This window comes from Oncorhynchus clarkii, chromosome 6, assembly GCF_045791955.1.
Source record: "Oncorhynchus clarkii lewisi isolate Uvic-CL-2024 chromosome 6, UVic_Ocla_1.0, whole genome shotgun sequence".
Classification (NCBI taxonomy): Eukaryota; Metazoa; Chordata; class Actinopteri; order Salmoniformes; family Salmonidae; genus Oncorhynchus; species Oncorhynchus clarkii.
In genome coordinates, this window is record NC_092152.1 from 82,350,729 (window position 1) to 82,370,755 (window position 20,027).

A 20,027-nucleotide genomic window follows, 5' to 3' on the forward strand; every position below is an offset into this window, starting at 1 on the left:
TCCCCCCACTCACTCACTCACCCACCCATCCATCCCCCCACTCACTCACCCACCCATCCATCCACCCACTCACTCACCCACCCACCCCCCCACCCACCCACCCCCCCACCCACCCATCTATCCATCCCCCCACTCACTCACTCACTCACTCATCCACCCATCTATCCATCCATCCCCTCAACCACCCACCCACCCACCCACCCACCCACCCATCCATCCCCCCACTCACTCACCCACCCACCCATCTATCCATCCCCCCACTCACTCACTCACCCACCCACCCATCCATCCACCCCCCCACTCACTCACCCACCCATCTATCCATCCCTCCACTCACCCACCCACCCATCTATCCATCCCCCCCCCCACTCACTCACCCACCCATCTATCCATCCCCCCACTCACTCACTCACCCACCCATCTATCCATACCCCCACTCACTCACCCACCCATCCATCCCCCCACTCACTCACCCACCCATCCATCCCCTCACTCACTCACCCACCCATCCATCCATTCCCCCACTCACCCACGCACCCATCTATCCATCCCCCCACCCACTCACTCACTCATCCACCCATCTATCCATCCATCCCCTCACTCACTCACCCACCCACCCACCCAACCACCCACCCACCCACCCACCCACCCACCCATCCATCCATCCATCCATCCATCCCCCCACTCACTCACCCACCCATCTATCCATCCCCCCACTCACTCACCCACCCACCCATCCATCCACCCCCCCACTCACTCACCCACCCATCTATCCATCCCTCCACTTACTCACCCACCCATCTATCCACCCCCCCCACTCACTCACCCACCCATCTATCCATCCCCCCACTTACTCACCCACCCATCCATCCATCCCCCCACTCACTCACCCACCCATCCATCCATCCCCCCACTCACTCACTCACCCACCCATCCATCCCCCCACTCACTCACCCACCCATCCATCTATCCATCCCCCCACTCACTCTCACTCACCCACCCACCCATCCATCCACCCCCCCCACTCACTCACCCACCCATCTATCCATCCCCCCACTCACTCACCCACCCACCCATCCATCCACCCCCCCACTCACTCACCCACCCATCTATCCATCCCCCCACTCACTCACTCACCCACCCATCTATCCATCCCCCCACTTACTATCCATCCCCCCACTCACTCACCCACCCATCCATCCATCCCCCCACTCACTCACCCACCCATCCATCCCCTCACTCACCCACCCATCCACCCATCCATCCATCCCCCCACTCACTCACCCATCTATCCATCCCCCCACTCACTCACCCACCCATTCATCAATCCATCCCCCCACTCACCCACCCACCCATCTATCCATCCCCCCACTCACTCACCCACCCATCCATTCATCCATCCCCCCACTCACTCACTCACCCACCCACCCATCCATCCACCCCCCCACTCACTCACCCATCCATCCATCCCCTCACTCACTCACCCAACCATCCATCCATCCCCCCACTCACCCACCCATCCATCCATCCCCCCACTCACTCACCCACCCATCCATCTATCCATCCCCCACTCACTCACCCACCCATCCATCCATCCCCCCACTCACTCACCCATCCATCCATCCCCCCACTCACTCACCCATCCATCCCCCCACTCACTCACCCACCCATCCCCCCACTCAATCACTCACCCACCCATCCATCCATCCCCCCACTCACTCACCCACCCACCCATCCATCCTCCCACTCACTCACTCACCCATCCATCCCCCCACTCACTCACCCACCCATCCATCCCCCCACTCACTCACCCACCCATCCATCCATCCCCCCACTCACTCACCCACCCATCCATCCATCCCCCCCACTCACTCACCCACCCATTAATCCATCCCCCCACTCACCCACCCACCCATCCATCCATCCATCCCCCCACTCACTCACCCATCCATCCATCCCCCCACTCACCCACCCACCCATCCATCCCCCCACAATAGGACAAGCTAAGGAACAATAATATCCTGTATATCAGAATAACTCACTACAACCTCTATCAGAGGTCTGGACCTGAATGGAAACGGAGGCGGTCCACTGTCAGTGGAGGACGCCACTTTAAAGTACTGTGATGCACTTTAGCACGGATTTCAGATCATTTTCCCAAAGCAGAAAACACTGGTATGTCTGCCTTTGGGCAGGTCCAAGTACAGCTGTAACAGATAGCAAGTCCACTGTTGTTTTAACCTACTTTGGGGCTTCTCCTGCTGACCACATGACCGTCTCAGATTCATAAAGCATGAATATCATCACCCACGGCAACACGGCCACCAGCATAATAATAAAACTGTCTCCCAGCTCATTCGTCCAGAGCAGGGTGCTTGACAGCTAAGATCGTGCTATAAGATTGTGTTAGCTTTCCATAAATTATACTTTTGGATAGAGAAATAGAAATCTACACACTGTAACCCGGCCTGCCACAAAACCTTACCACACCCTCACACACACACACACACACACACACACACACACGCACACACACACACACACGTACACACACACAGACATCTATACAATCACACATGCACACACACCTGAAATACAAAGATATCTACACAAAAATTATTGTGATCGCACGCACACAGACACACACACACTCACACACACAAGCACCCACGCACGGACACAAACAGACACACACCAGTCCAGGCTGTTAGTGAGCCCTCCACTGTGAGCCAAAGCTCAGAAATTCTTAGGAATAACAAAAATGTAGGCAGCCTGGACGGCATAGTGGGAGTCTGTAAAGCAAGTGAGCAGAGAGGAGTTGGGAAAGTGTTTTAGGGTTGGGAGTTGGAGAGGTTCAGCATATTTCAGATTCTCTCTCAGCCCTGACCACAATGTCGGTCTGGCAGCATCTAGACTTCCCATTCTGTGTTTTCACATTCTAAACAATAACACAGCCCAGTGTCTGAGTGATAAGACTCACCTTTGATTTCTTAATGTTCATCTTGACCGAGCTCCAGAAAAAGGAATGTTCAGTGTCATCGTTTTGGTCTTTACAACTACAACAAGCTTTCCATGGATTTCCCTGGTGTATGTAGGCTGAAGTTGGGTCAGTTTTGCATTTTCCCCACTAATGGTTAAGGTTAGGATTGGGGAATATGATCCTAGATCTGTACTTAGGGACAACCCCAAAGCCATTTCCTAAAGCCACAGGCCATACCTCTGTCAGGATACCTAGTGGAAGGTAAGAGTTGCCCCTAACCCCAGGACTCAGATCATATATCATTTAATCCCCCTAATGGTTAAGATTAGGATTGGGGGAAGGGTAATCTGATCCTAAATCTGTAGTTAGGGGCAACGTCTAGTTTGAGCTGATGTCTGACTGACCCCCATCAGCTGATGTCTGACTGACCCCCCATCAGCTGATGTCTAAATGACCCCCCATCAGCTGATGTCTAAATGACCCCCCATCAGCTGATGTTTGACTGACCCCCATCAGCTGATGTCTGACTGACCCCCATCAGCTGATGTCTGACTGACCCCCCATCAGCTTATGTCTAACTGACCTCCCATCAGGTGACGTCTAACTGAACTCCCATCAGCTGACGTCTAACTGACCTCCCATCAGCTGACGTCTAACTGACCTCCCATCAGGTGATGTCTAACTGACCTCCCATCAGGTGATTTCTAACTGACCTCCCATCAGCTGATGTCTAACTGACCTCCCATCAGGTGATGTCTAACTGACCTCCCATCAGGTGATGTCTAACTGACCTCCCATCAGGTGACGTCTAACTGACCTCCCATCAGCTGATGTCTAACTGACCTCCCATCAGGTGACGTCTAACTGACCTCCCATCAGGTGACGTCTAACTGACCTCCCATCAGCTTATGTCTAACTGACCTCCCATCAGGTGACGTCTAACTGAACTCCCATCAGCTGACGTCTAACTGACCTCCCATCAGCTGATGTCTAACTGACCTCCCATCAGGTGACGTCTAACTGAACTCCCATCAGCTGATGTCTAACTGACATCCCATCAGCTGATGTCTAACTGACCTCCCATCAGCTGCCACAGTGCCAATGAAACTCCGGCCTGGGAGAAATGACAGGTTTTCATTTCCGCACTGTTTTCTCTGTGAGCCGGCAGCTCTCTACGCTCTTAGAAAAAAAGGTGCTATCTAGAACGTAAAGGGGTTCTACGGCCGTCCCCATAGGAGAAACCTTTGAATAACCCTTGTTGGTTCCAGGTAGAACCCTTTTGGTTCCAAGTAGAACCATTGTGGGTTCCATGTAGAACCCTTGCCACAGAATCCAAAATGGTTCTACCTAGAACCAAAAAGGGTTTTTACCTGGAACCAAAATGGGTTTTACCTGGAACCAAAAAGTGTTCTCATATGGGTACAGCAGAAGAACCCTTTTGGAACCCTCTTTTCTAAGAGTGTAGGTCTGTATTCCAAATTACACCCTATTCCCTATATAGCCCTATGGGCCCTGATCAACAGTAATGCTCTATACAGTGAACAGAGTGCCATTTGGGATGCACCCTATACATTGGACCAGTGACCAGCTCAGCACATCCACCTGAAACCCAACTCTCCTCCTCTTGTTATCTTAACATTTCCACATTCCATGTGAAGAAAAGCTGTGTAAATGGACGTAAAAACCAGGCAGGGGACGGAAAATAAAACATACTAACGTTGTTGGGTCTGATTCACTAACAACCACCCCCCTATCCACATAAATAATCACCCCCCTATCCACATAAATAATCACACCCCTATCCACATAAATAATCACCCCCCCCCTATCCACATAAATAATCACCCCCCCCCTATCCACATAAATAATCACCCCCCCCCTATCCACATAAATAACCACCCCCCTATCCACATAAATAATCACCCCCCTATCCACATAAATAATCACACCCCCCTATCCACATAAATAATCACACCCCCCCTATCCACATAAATAATCACACCCCCTATCCACATAAATAATCACACCCCCTATCCACATAAATAATCACACCCCTATCCACATAAATAATCACACCCCCCTATCCACATAAATAATCACACCCCTATCCACATAAATAATCACCCCCCCCCCTATCCACATAAATAATCACACCCCCTATCCACATAAATAATCACACCCCTATCCACATAAATAATCACCCCCCTATCCACATAAATAATCACCCCCCCCCTATCCACATAAATAATCACACCCCCCTATCCACATAAATAATCACACCCCTATCCACATAAATAATCACCCCCCTATCCACATAAATAATCACCCCCCCCCTATCCACATAAATAATCACACCCCCCTATCCACATAAATAATCACACCCCCCCTATCCACATAAATAATCACACCCCCTATCCACATAAATAATCACACCCCCCTATCCACATAAATAATCACACCCCCCCTATCCACATAAATAATCACACCCCCCCTATCCACATAAATAATCACACCCCCCTATCCACATAAATAATCACACCCCCCTATCCACATAAATAATCACACCCCCCCTATCCACATAAATAATCACACCCCCTATCCACATAAATAATCACACCCCCCTATCCACATAAATAATCACACCCCCCCTATCCACATAAATAATCACACCCCCCCTATCCACATAAATAATCACACCCCCCTATCCACATAAATAATCACACCCCCCCTATCCACATAAATAATCACACCCCTATCCACACTAACAACCACCCCCCTATCCACATAAATAATCACCCCCCTATCCACATAAATAATCACCCCCCTATCCACATAAATAATCACACCCCTATCCACATAAATAATCACACCCCTATCCACATAAATAATCACCCCCCCCCCCCTATCCACATAAATAATCACACCCCTATCCACATAAATAATCACACCCCTATCCACATAAATAATCACACCCCTATCCACATAAATAATCACACCCCTATCCACATAAATAATCACACCCCTATCCACATAAATAATCACACCCCTATCCACATAAATAATCACCCCCCCCCCTATCCACATAAATAATCACACCCCTATCCACATAAATAATCACACCCCTATCCACATAAATAATCACACCCCTATCCACATAAATAATCACACCCCTATCCACATAAATAATCACCCCCCTATCCACATAAATAATCACACCCCTATCCACATAAATAATCACCCCCCTATCCACATAAATAATCACACCCCTATCCACATAAATAATCACACCCCTATCCACATAAATAATCACACCCCCCCTACCCACACTAACAACCACCCCCCCTATCCACATAAATAATCACCCCCCCTATCCACATAAATAATCACACCCCCCTATCCACACTAACAACCACCCCCCCCCCTATCCACATAAATAATCACCCCCCCCTATCAACATAAATAATCACCCCCCCTATCCATATAAATAATCACACCCCCCTATCCACATAAATAATCACCCCCCCTATCCACATAAATAATCACCCCCCCTATCCACACTAACAACCACCCCCCCTATCCACATAAATAATCACCCCCCCTATCCACACTAACAACCACCCCCCCTATCCACATAAAACATCACACACACACACACACACACACACACACACACACACACACACACACACACACACACACACACACACACACACACACACACACACACACACGCACACGCACACACACACACAAACACATGTGCTCACACACACGTCCTTCTCCCTCCCTCAGCAGCTCTTATGCAATCAGAAATAACACAGTTTCAACTGGCCAGACTGGACTGCTGCTGTACGAAGAACACTTCAGTGAGTCAGGGGGAAGGGAGGAGGAAGATGGTGGTGTGTGTGTTTCTGTGTGTGCAGTATTCAGGAGGTGTTGTGTTGTGTTGTGCATGTGTGTGCGTGTGTGTGTGCGTGCGCGCGTGCGTGTGTGCGTGTGCAGTGTTCAGGAGGTGGTGTGGAGTGGAGTTAGTTTAATGGATATAAGGTCTGTCTCTGTATCTCTCTCCAGGGAGGGACTCTGTGGTTTGGGGGAAACCGTCAGCGCTCCCCTCTCACTGAGCCTTTGGAGTGGCCCGCCCATATAGAAAGATAGAAGGAGATGAGGAACAGAAGGAAGAGGGGAGGAGAGGAAACAGGGGAAGAGAGGAGAAGGAAAGGTATGGGTAAGGAGGGAAGACAGAGCACAGAAGAGTGGGGACATGAAGGAAAACAAAAGAGAATGGAAAGAGAGGGAAGAGAGAAAGAGTATAGGAGCGTGAAGGAGAGGGGGAAGGAGATGTAAGGAGTGAGAGGGTAGGAGAGAAGAGAGTAGACAGAAGGATAGAGAGGAGAGGAGAGGAGAGGAGAGGAGAGGAGAGGAGACGAGAGGAGAGGAGACGAGAGGAGAGGAGACGAGAGGAGAGGAGAGGAGAGGAGGAGCTGGCAGACTCCATCTCAGATCCAGGGACATTCAGGCAGACGAGAGTGCAGAGGAAGGAATTTCCAAATCTGGCTCCTCTCTCCGTCCCTCTCGCCCCAAGACACCAGGTGCACAAACACACACACACACACACACACACACACACACACACACACACACACACACACACACACACACACACACACACACACACACACACACACACACACACACACACACACACACACACACACACACACACACACACACACACACACACACTGGATGGGTAAAGCACCTGTGTTACTGTCCATTCCTGGGTGCTGTGAGCTCACACACTCTCTCAATACAGTATGGCTGGGGAACTAACACCCACACTCTCTCAATACAGTATGGCTGGGGGACTAACACACACTCTCTCTCAATACAGTATGGCTGGGAGGCTAACACACACTCTCTCAATACAGTATGGCTGGGGGACTAACACACACACTCTCAATACAGTATGGCTGGGGGACTCTCTCAATACAGTATGGCTGGGGGACTAACACACACTCTCTCTCAATACAGTATGGCTGAGGGACTAACACACACACTCTCTCAATACAGTATGGCTGGGGGACTAACACACACTCTCTCTCAATACAGTATGGCTGGGGGACTAACACACACTCTCTCAATACAGTATGGCTGGGGGACTAACACACACTCTCTCTCAATACAGTATGGCTGAGGGACTAACACACACACTCTCTCAATACAGTATGGCTGGGGGACTAACACACACTCTCTCTCAATACAGTATGGCTGGGGGACTAACACACACTCTCTCAATACAGTATGGCTGGGGGACTAACACACACTCTCTCTCAATACAGTATGGCTGGGGAACTAACACCCACACTCTCTCAATACAGTATGGCTGGGGGACTAACACACACTCTCTCTCAATACAGTATGGCTGGGGGACTAACACACACACTGTCTCAACACAGTATGGCTGGGGGACTAACACACACACTCTCTCAATACAGTATGGCTGAGAGGCTAACACACACACTCTCTCAATACAGTATGGCCGGGGGACTAACACACACACTCTCTCAATACAGTATGGCTGGGAGGCTAACACACACTCTCTCAATACAGTATGGCTGGGGGACTAACACACACACTCTCTCAATACAGTTTGGCTTAGAGGCTAACACACACACTCTCTCAATACAGTATGGCTGAGAGGCTAACACACACACTCTCTCAATACAGTATGGCTGGGAGGCTAACACACACACACACTCAATATAGTATTGCTGGGGGACTAATACACACACACACCCACACACACAATCGTGCTAACACCCAAACTCAGAAAATACTCTTTTGAGCAGATATGTTAGTCAGGATTTCTCTCTCTCTCTTCCAGCTCTCTCTCTCTTCCAGCTCTATCTCTATCTCTCTCTCTCTCTCTTTCTCTCTCTCTTCCAGCTCTAGCTCTCTCTCACTCTCTCTCTTCCAGCTCTCGCTCTCTCTCTCTCTTCCAGCTCTAGCTCTATCTCTCTCTCGCTCTCTCTCTCTCTCTTCCAGCTCTAGCTCTCTCTCACTCTCTCTCTTTCTCTCTCTCTTCCAGCTCTAGCTCTCTCTCACTCTCTCTCTTCCAGCTCTCGCTCTCTCTCTCTCTTCCAGCTCTATCTCTCTCTCTCTCTCTCTCTCTCTCTCTCTTCCTCTCTCTCTCTAGCTCTCTCTCACTCTCTCTCTTCCAGCTCTCGCTCTCTCTCTCTCTTCCAGCTCTCTCTCTCTCTCTCTCTCTCTCTCTTCCAGCTCTATCTCTCTCTCTCTCTCTCTCTCTCTTCCAGCTCTCTCTCTCTCTCTCTCTTCCAGCTCTAGCTCTATCTCTCTCTCTCTCTCTTCCAGCTCTCTCTCTCTCTCTCTCTCAATTCAATTCAAGGGTCTTTATTGGCATGGGAAACATATGTTTACATTGCCAAAGCAAGTGAAGTAGATAACAATACAAAGTGAACATTAACTATTACACTCACACAAATTATAAAAGAATAAAGACATTTCAAATGTCATATTATGTCTATATAAAGTCTTGTAGCGATGTGCAAATTTACAATGGTGTTTGTTCTTCACTGGTTGCCCTTTTCTTGTGGCAACAGGTCATAAATCTTGCTGCTGTGATGGCACACCGTGGTATTTCACCCAACAGATATGGGAGTTTTTCTAAATTTGGTGTGTTTTCAAATTATTTCTGGGTCTGTGTAATCTGAGGGAAATATGTGTCTCTAATATGGTCTCTAATATTTGGCACCTCAGTTTCCACCTCATGTGTGAAGTGTGCACATAGCCTGTCATCTCTTGAGAGCCAGGTCTGAGTCTGTACATTGTCAAAGCTTTCATTTATTTTGGGTCAGTCACAGTGGGCAGGTATTCTGCCACTGTGTACTCTATGTTTAGGGCCAAATAGCATTCTAGTTTGCTCAGTTTTTTTGTTAATTCTTTCCAATGTGTCAAGTAATTATCTTTTTGTTTTCTCATGATTTGGTTGGGTCTAATTGTGTTGCTGTCCTGGGGCTCTGTGGGGTGTGTTTGTGAACAGAGCCCCAGGACCAGCTTGCTTAGGGGACTCTTCTCCAGGTTCATCTCTCTGTAGGTGATGGCTTTGTTGTGGAAGGTTTGGGAATCGCTTCCTTTAGTTGGTTGTAGAATTTAACGGCTCCTTTCTATGATTTTGATAATTAGTGGGTATCGGTCTAATTCTGCTCTGCATGCAATATTTGGTGTTTTACGTTGTACACAGAGGATATTTTTACAGAATTCTGCATGCAGAGTCTCAATTTGGTGAATTCTTGGTTGGTGAGCAGACCCCAGACCTCACAACCATAAAGGGCAATGGGCTTTACAATTGATTCAAGTATTTTTAGCCAGATCCTAATTGGTATGTCGAATTTGATTTTCCGTTTGATGGCATAGAAGGCCCTTCTTGCCTTGTCTCTCAGCTCGTTCACAGATTTGTGGAAGTTACCTGTGGCGCTGATGTTTAGGCCGATGTATGTATCGTTTTTTGTCTGCTCTAGGGCAACGGTGTCTACATGAAATTTGTATTTGTGTTCATGATTTGAAAATTAAGTATTTGGTGACTGGACCTTTTTTGGAACACCATTATTTTGGTCTTACTGAGATTTACTGTCAGGGCCCAGGTCTGGCAGAATCTGTGCAGAAGATCTAGGTGCTGCTGTAGGCCCTCCTTAGTTGGGGACAGAAGCACCAGACCATCAGCAAACAGTAGACATTTGACTTCAACTGCCCTCGCCAGTTGATATATATGTTGAAGAGGGTGGGGCTTAAGCTGCATCCCTGTCTCACCCTACGGCCCTGTGGAAAGAAATGTGTTTATTTTTTGCCCATTTTTACCTCACACTTGTTGTTTGCGTACATGGATTTTTTTTATGTCGTTTGTTTTTCCCCCAACTCCAAGTTCCATCCATTTGTATAGCAGACCGCCATGCCAAATTGAGTGAGGTCAACAAAGCATGAAAGGTTTGTCAATTAGGGTGTGCAAGGTGAATGCGTGGTCTGTCGTATGGTAATTTGGTAAAAAGCCAATTCTCTCTCTCTCTCTCAAAGAGGTTTCTATTACTCCTTGCGTCCCAGTTATGAACATATGGAAATAATTTCTACAGGCTGTCAAAGTACTGGTGGTACTATTCCCTGCAAAGGGAATAGTGTTCCATTTGGAACAGAGACATTGTAGCGAGAAAAACTGTGGGAAGGTTTAAATTGTCTCTGAAGCAACGTGATAGCAACATCACCCAAAACGTGGAGAGCAGTTGCTGTTTCCACACAGAATAAGGAAAAAGAAAACAAAATGTACTATCTACAATCTAATAGCAGTAGTAGTTGAACTTGTATTATGCAAAATAGACTTCATGACATTCACACACTTTAAAAAAATGCATCAAAAAAAGAACTACAACACCCAAAATGCAGCACACAGAAGAACTACAGAATCAACAATGCAGCTTCCAAGAACACAACAAATAAAAAAAATCTAAACAATATATATATATATATTTTGTATACACTTTATGCACACATTCATTTGACATTCCTTTAAATATTTTAAACTCACGAGACGTTGGGACCAAAATACACTATACATTCAAGAAAGTAATGTTTTGCACTGTAGCTCTGAAGGCCAGTCGATGGTCTGGGAGCCAAACTTTTGTGAGTGTAATGTTTACTCTTAATGTTTTATTGTTTATTTCACTTTTGTTTAATATCTATTTCACTTGCTTTGGAAATGTAAACATATATTTCCCATGCCAATAAAGCCCCTTATATCGAAAGTGAATTCAGAGAGAGAGAGAGGGGGAGAGAGAGAGAGAGAGAGAGAGAGAGAGAGAAAGAAAGAAAGAAAGGGCTGACAGATCGATAAAGCAAGAGAAAAAAATCTAAGAGACAGACAGAGAGGGACAGACAGACAGACAGACAGACAGACAGACAGACAGACAGACAGACAGAGACAGATAGACAGAGCAGGCCCCAACAGGAGTTTACAGAGTAGAAATGCACATTAAAACAAGGCCCAGCTGCCAGCCCTGAAACGCCTCTCCTTCCAACAGATTGAAGCTAAATAAACATCAAAGAATGTGAAGAGAGCTATAAATATTGCTCAGAACCCCATGATTTTTGAAACCTACACCAGGACGACTCCTGAATACTAAACTACTGTACCACAAAGACATGGGGAAGAAGATGGCGTCAAGGGATGGGCAGTAACCGATTACATGTCAGTTACATGTAATTTGATTACAAAAACACTGTAACTGTAGTCAGTTACGTCACCTGCAAAAAATATTGTAATCAGATTACAGATACTTTTGAAAAACTAGATGACAACTTCTTGGAATACTTTAAAATTCAAAAAGGATGTTTGCAAAAAAATGTATTATGGCACCTTGCTGTTTTCTCAATGACATTCAATTCAGCATTGAAAAAAGGTGCAAGTTTAAGTTTGTTCCACCTGAGCGAGTCTGACCACAAGTCAGAGACCACTATGATGACACACCAAATGGGTTTGATGGATCTTCTTCTAATGCCTCTTAAGGGGATGGTGTTCAATTTGGAAAAGGTTTTAATGATCTGAGGCGTTTCAAGGGGGTCACGTCAATTCAACTCAGTCAATTGACCATCACACAGTCTGCATGGATGGACTACTTCTCTCCTTATTCAAAGCTTCTGATGGACGACTTCTCCCCTTCCTTCTGAGCTTCTGATGGACTACGTCTCCCCTTCCTTCTGAGCTTCTGATGGACGACTTCTCCCCTTCCTTCTGAGCTTCTGATGGACTACGTCTCCCCTTCCTTCTGAGCTTCTGATGGACGACTTCTCCCCTTCCTTCTGAGCTTCTGATGGACTACGTCTCCCCTTCCTTCTGAGCTTCTGATGGACGACTTCTCCCCTTCCTTCTGAGCTTCTGATGGACTACTTATCTCCTTCCTTCAAAGCTTCTGATGGACTACTTCTCCCCTTCCTTCAAAGCTTCTGATGGACTACTTCTCCCCTTCCTTCAAAGCTTCTGATGGACTACTTATCTCCTTCCTTCAAAGCTTCTGATGGACTACTTCTCCCCTTCCTTCAAAGCTTCTGATGGACTACTTCTCCCCTTCCTTCAAAGCTTCTGATGGACTACTTATCTCCTTCCTTCAAAGCGTCTGATGGACTACATCTCTCCTTCTTTCAAAGCTTCTGATGGACTACTTATCTCCTTCCTTCAAAGCGTCTGATGGACTACTTCTCTCTTTCCTTCAAAGCTTCTGATGGACTACTTCTCTCCTTCTTTCAAAGCTTCTGATGGACTACTTCTCTCTCATGTATGGTACTGAAGCTTTGAAAATCAATTAGACCACAACCATAAAATGACTGTTTTCTAATGTACATGCAGCTGTCACTTCGACTATTGATTGATCGTAGTAACAATGACAAAGTACAGCCACACTTCACAGACACAGAGGATCCGCTCTCTCACGCCAATCCCCTTTCCTTTCCCTTCCAAAATCTACCAAATCAATCAAAAGTGGCAGTGGCGGTCCAATGGTATCCAATATCCACCATCCACCATTCAACATTTCTGTCACTCACCTGGAATGGTGCCGCAGTCCTTGGGCTGCTTGTCTGCAGCTGTGGATCCAGGGGGAGGGGCAGAAGGAGGGCTGGTCATGGCTGAGCGGCGGTGTCGGACCACCCTGTGCTGCAGCCCGGAAAAGGAGTCGGAAGAACTGTTGACCGGCTGGATGAAGAGACTGTCCTCTCCTGTATAGACCAGTCCAGTCTGAAGAGAGACAGAGAGAGAGAGAGAGACCAAGAGAGACCGAGAGAGAGAGAGAGAAAGAGAGAGAGAGACCGAGAGAGACCGAGAGAGAGAGGGAGAGAGAGAGAGAGAGCGAGACCGAGAGAGAGAGAGACCGAGAGAGAGAGAGAGAGAGAGAGAGAGAGAGAGAGAGAGACCGAGAGAGACAGAGAGAGAGAGAGAGAGAGAGAGAGAGAGAGAGAGAGAGAGAGAGAGAGAGAGAGAGCAAAAGAACAACAGAGCAGCCGTTAACATTCATTTTTAGGGTAGATCAACTTTTAACATGTCTCTTGGTTTTCTCTCACGAGATCCCAGATAGTTGTTTGCAACATGCCACCTCCCCTTTCCCCCCGACCAGAGCTGCCTCAAGCCCCACCTTTATACCCTCAACCTCAACCCCAACCAAAACCCAGCCCCTGGCCAACACCATGCAGGGTCTTATAAGAACAAATACCTTATCGTCAAACCCAAAGCCTCCACTAACGTAGTCCGGTGAAACTAATAAACTACAACGTATTAACACGGCTCAACGTATTAACACGGCTCAACGTATTAACACAGCTCAACGTATTAACACGGCTCAACGTATTAACACGGCCGACCTGCTCAACGTATTAACACGGCTCAACGTATTAACACGGCTCAACGTGTTAACACGGCCGACCTGCTCAACGTATTAACACGGCTCAACGTATTAACACGGCTCAGCGTATTAACACGGCTCAACGTATTAACACGGCTCAACGTATTAACACGGCCGACCTGCTCAACGTATTAACACGGCTCAACGTATTAACATGGCTCAGCGTATTAACACGGCTCAACGTATTAACACGGCTCAGCGTATTAACACGGCTCAACGTATTAACACGGCTCAACGTATTAACACGGCTCAACGTATTAACACGGCTCAACGTATTAACACGGCTCAACGTATTAACACGGCTCAACGTATTAACACGGCCGACCTGCTCAACGTATTAACACGGCTCAACGTATTAACATGGCTCAGCGTATTAACACGGCTCAACGTATTAACACGGCTCAGCGTATTAACACGGCTCAACGTATTAACACGGCTCAACGTATTAACACGGCTCAACGTATTAACACGGCTCAACGTATTAACACGGCTCAACGTATTAACACGGCTCAACGTATTAACACGGCTCAACGTATTAACACGGCTCAACGTATTAACACGGCTCAACGTATTAACACAGCTCAACGTATTAACACGGCTCAGCGTATTAACACGGCTCAACGTATTAACACGGCTCAGCGTATTAACACGGCTCAACGTATTAACACGGCTCAACGTATTAACACGGCTCAGCGTATTAACACGGCTCAACGTATTAACACGGCTCAACGTATTAACACGGCCGACCTGCTCAACGTATTAACACGGCTCAACGTATTAACACGGCCGGCCCGCTCAACGTATTAACACGGCCGACCCGCTCAACGTATTAACACGGCCGGCCCGCTCAACGTATTAACACGGCCGATCCGCTCAACGTATTAACACGGCTCAACGTATTAACACGGCTCAACGTATTAACACGGCTCAACGTATTAACACGGCCGACCCACTCAACGTATTAACACAGCCGACCCGCTCAGCGTATTAACACGGCCGACCCACTCAACGTATTAACACGGCCAACCCGCTCAACGCATTAACACGGCCAACCCGCTCAACGCATTAACACGGCCGACCCACTCAACATATTAACACGGCCAACACGCTCAACGTATTAACACGGCTCAACGTATTACCATGGCTGACCCGCTCAACGTATTAACACGGCCGGCCCGCTCAACGTATTAACATGGCCGGGCCGCTCAACGTATTACCATGGCTGACCCGCTCAACGTATTAACACGGCCGGCCCGCTCAACGTATTAACACGGCCGGCCCGCTCAGCGTATTAACACGGCCGACCAGCTCAACGTATTAACACGGCTCAACGTATTACCATGGCGGACCCGCTCAACGTATTAACACGGCCGGCCCGCTCAACGTATTAACACGGCCGACCTGCTCAACGTATTAACACGGCCGACCTGCTCAACGTATTAACACGGCCAACCCGCTCAACGTATTAACATGGCTCAACGTATTACCATGGCTGACCCGCTCAACGTATTAACACGGCCGGCCCGCTCAACGTATTAACACGGCCGGCCCGCTCAGCGTATTAACACGGCCGACCAGCTCAACGTATTAACACGGCTCAACGTATTACCATGGCGGACCCGCTCAACGTATTACCACGGCCGGCCCGCTCAACGTATTAACACGGCCGACCTGCTCAACGTATTAACGCGGCCGACCTGCTCAACGTATTAACACGGCCGACCCGCTCAACGTATTAACCCGGCTCAGCGTATTAACACGGCCGACCCACTCAGAGTATTAACACGGCCGACCCGCTCAACGTATTAACACGGCCGACCCGCTCAGCGTATTAACACGACCGGCCCGCTCAACGTATTAACACGGCCGACCCGCTCAGCGTATTAACACGACCGGCCCGCTCAACGTATTAACACGGCCGACCCGCTCAACGTATTAACACGGCCGACCCGCTCAACGTATTAACACGGCCGGCCCGCTCAACGTATTAACACGGCCGACCCGCTCAGCGTATTAACACGGCCGGCCCGCTCAACGTATTAACACGGCCGACCTGCTCAGCGTATTAACACGGCCGACCCGCTAAGAGTATTAACACGGCCGGCCCGCTCAGCGTATTAACACGGCCGGCCCGCTCAACGTATTAAGACGGCCGACCCGCTCAACGTATTAACACGGCTCGATGTATTAACACGGCCGACCCGCTCAATAAGCAGGATTAGTCGGCTGCTTGTGGCGGCAGATTGACGAGGGCAGCCTTTTCTGAACTGAACTGACCAACACGCACCTCCAACAACACATAAAACCTCACATACAGTGCATTCAGAAAGTATTCAGACCACTTGATTTTTATCCACATTTTGTTACGTTACAGCCTTATTCTAAAATGTATTAAATCCTTTTTTCCCCCTCATCAATCTACACACAATACCCCATAATGACAAAGCAAAAACTGTTTTATATTTTTGCAAATGTATAAATAAAAAAAACGGAAATATCACATTTACATTAGTATTCAGACCCTGTACTTTGTTGAAGAACCTTTACAGCCTTGAGTCCTTGGTATGACGCTACAAGCTTGGCACACCTGTATTTGAGGAGTTTCTCACATTCTTCTCTGCAGATCCTCTCAAGCTCTGTCAGGTTGGATGGGGAGCGTTGCTGCACAGCTTTTTCAGGTCTCTCCAGAGATGTTCGATTAGGTTCAAGTCCGGGCTCTGGCTGGCCCACTCAAGGACATTCAGAGACTCGTCCGGAAGCCACTCCTGCATTGTCATGCGTTTAGGGTCGTTTATGTGTTTAGGGTCGTTGTCCTATTGGAAGGTGAACCTTCACCCCAGTCTGAGGCCCTGAGCGGTCTGGAGCAGGTTTTCATCAAGGATCCCTCTGTACTTTGCTCCGTTCATCTTTCCCTCGATCCTGACTAGTCTCCCAGTCCCTGCTGCTGAAAAACATTGCCAGGTTTCCTCCAGACGTGATGCTTGGCATTCAGGCCAAAGAGTTCAATCTTGGTTTCATCAGACCAGAGAATCTTGTTTGTCATGGTCTTAAGAGTCCTTTAGGTGCCTTTTGGCAAACTCCAAGCAGGCTGTCATGTGCCTTTTACTGAGGAGTGGCTTCCATGTGCCCACTCAACCATAAAGGCCTGATTGATGGAGTGCTGCAGAGATGTTTGTCATTCTTGAAGGTTCTCCCATCTCCACAGAGGAACTCTGGAGCTCTGTCGGAGTGACCACCTCCACCTCCTTGGTCAATTCCCTGACCAAGGCCCTTCTCCCCCGATTGCTCAGTTGGCCGAGTGGGCCAGCTCTAGGAAGAGTCTTGGTGGTTCCAAACTTCTTCCATTTAAGAATGATGGAGGCCACTGTGTTCTTGGGAACCTTTAATGCTGCAGAAATGTTTTGGTTCTATTCCCCAGATATTTGCCTCGACACAATCCTGTCTCAGAGTTCTTCGGACAATTCCTTCGGCCTTATGGCTTTGTTTATACTCTGACATGCACTGTTATCTGTGGGACCTTATATAGACACGTGTCTGCCTTTCCAAATCTTGTCCAATAAATGTAATTTACCACAGGTGGACTCCAATCAAGTTGTAGAAACATCTCAAGAATGATCAATGGAAATAGGATGCACCTGAGTCTCATAGCAAAGGGTCTGAATACTTATGTAAATAAGGTATTTCTGTTTTTTATTTTTAATATATTTGCAACATTTAAAAAATTTTTTTTTTGCTTTGTCATTAAGGGGTATTGTGTGTAGATTGATGAGGGAAAATTTAAAATGGATTTTAATCTATTTTAGAATAAGGCTGAAATGTAACAAAATGTGGAAAGAGTCAAGAGGTCTGAATACTTTCTGAATCCACTCTAATTCTGCCCAAAACCAATGACAATTTCTCTCAACCAGTGGCAAATGGGCTTTTTAGTTGAGCACTGATGCCGCCCTGTGATAAACAATGCCCACTTTGTCAAAGGCAGGGGCTCAAAATATTTAGCTTGTCCATTCCCAGCGCGCCTCTCCAGGGTGCTGTTGGAGAGACACATCACTGCGGCTCTCCACCAACGTTCCGTCATAAAAATCATCTAACATAAATCATGTAGCAGATATAGGATGTGGTAGAAAGAATATGTGGCCTTTTCTGTAGCCTACAGGCTGGGGATAATATGGATGACAATGTAATGAGACACTTTTTACATCATGCAGGTTTCTCCCATCAAATAGCCTAACCTACATGGCACCCAATCAAATAAAAAATGTGCTGTCATGGTAACAAACAACATACCCTGAGAACAGGACAGGTCAAAGTTAAATGGACATTATGGAATGGACAGTCACAACTGTCGTACAGAAGTTTCACCCTGTTGGCATGATCAGTGGTTTCAAGTATGTATCACAGCAAAAAATACAATACTTCTTCATTTCCCGCTGTGTAAACACACTGCAAAAAGGCTCACGATAACTCCTGATAAAGTTGGGTAGCTGATATTCAGAGCTTAAATCACCAAATTGATTAGTCACAGGATTCCACTGCTGCCGACATGGTAGGCTACACCCCAGTAAGCATGAGCCGAACTCTTTTGGTCCAGACCCCATGTCTTTTTTGGTGTTTTACAAATGGTAGGCTTACCACATAGATAGGCATTCATAACATTTAATTTTGGAAAATACGTATTTTTCCACCTAGGGTGGCAGAATGACAAGAACCAGCCCTGTGCATAACAGCTCCTTGTGTAGGGTGCATTGCCAAATGTGCCAAATAGCAAGTAAGGGCATTCCCAGAGAACAGACTGAGAGAAGAAGAGTCAGCGCAAACTCTCCAATTTACATCTCAGCACACACCTCCTCAGGGCTAGGGAGAGGAAGCATGGAGGAGTGTTGAGAGAAGAGAGAGGGGGGAGAAGAGAGAGATGGGGGGAGAGAAGAGAGAGAGGGGGGGGAAGAGAGAGAGAGGGGGGAGAAGAGAGAGAGGGGGTAGAAGAGAGAGAGAAGGGGGGAGAAGGAAGCAGAGAGGAGTGCTGAGAGAGAGGGGAAGAGAAGAGAGAGGGGGGGAGAAGAGAGAGAGAGGGGGAGAGAAGAGAGAGAGGGGGGTAGAAGAGAGAGAGGGGAGAGAAGAGAGAGAGAGGGGGGAGAAGAGAGAGAGGGGGAGAGAAGAGAGAGAGGGGGGAGAGAGAGAGAGGGGGGAGAGAAGAGAGAGAGGGGGGTAGAAGAGAGAGAGGGAGAGAAGAGAGAGAGAGGGGGAGAAGAGAGAGAGAGGGGGGAGAAGAGAGAGAGAGGGGGAGAGAAGAGAGAGAGGGGGAGAAGAGAGAGAGGGGGGAGAAGAGAGAGAGGGGGGAGAAGAGAGAGAGAGAGAGGGGGGAGAGAAGGAAGCAGAGAGGAGTGCTGAGAGAGAGGGGAAGAGAAGAGAGAGAGGGGGGGAGGAGAGAGAGAGGGGGGAGAAGAGAGAGAGGGGGGGAGAAGAGAGAGGGGGGAGAAGAGAGAGGGAGGGGAGAGAGAGAGAGAGAGGGGGGAGAAGAGAGAGAGGGGGGAGAGAAGAGAGAGGGGGAGAGAAGAGAGAGAGAGGGGAGAGAAGCGAGAGAGGGGGGAGAAGAG

At 47.9% G+C, this 20,027-nt stretch overlaps 1 protein-coding gene across 2 annotated transcripts in view; it reads right to left on the reverse strand.

The window, feature by feature from the left end:
* The window catches only part of LOC139411711 (A disintegrin and metalloproteinase with thrombospondin motifs 17-like), a 196,321-nt gene that overhangs the window by 169,529 nt on the left and 6,765 nt on the right, over window positions 1-20,027 (reverse strand). For both annotated transcript variants that reach the window (XM_071158374.1, XM_071158373.1), the window contains exon 3: window positions 13,586-13,775. In XM_071158374.1, the coding sequence (XP_071014475.1) occupies window positions 13,586-13,775 (190 nt within the window). The remainder of the gene's footprint in view (window positions 1-13,585; window positions 13,776-20,027) is intronic.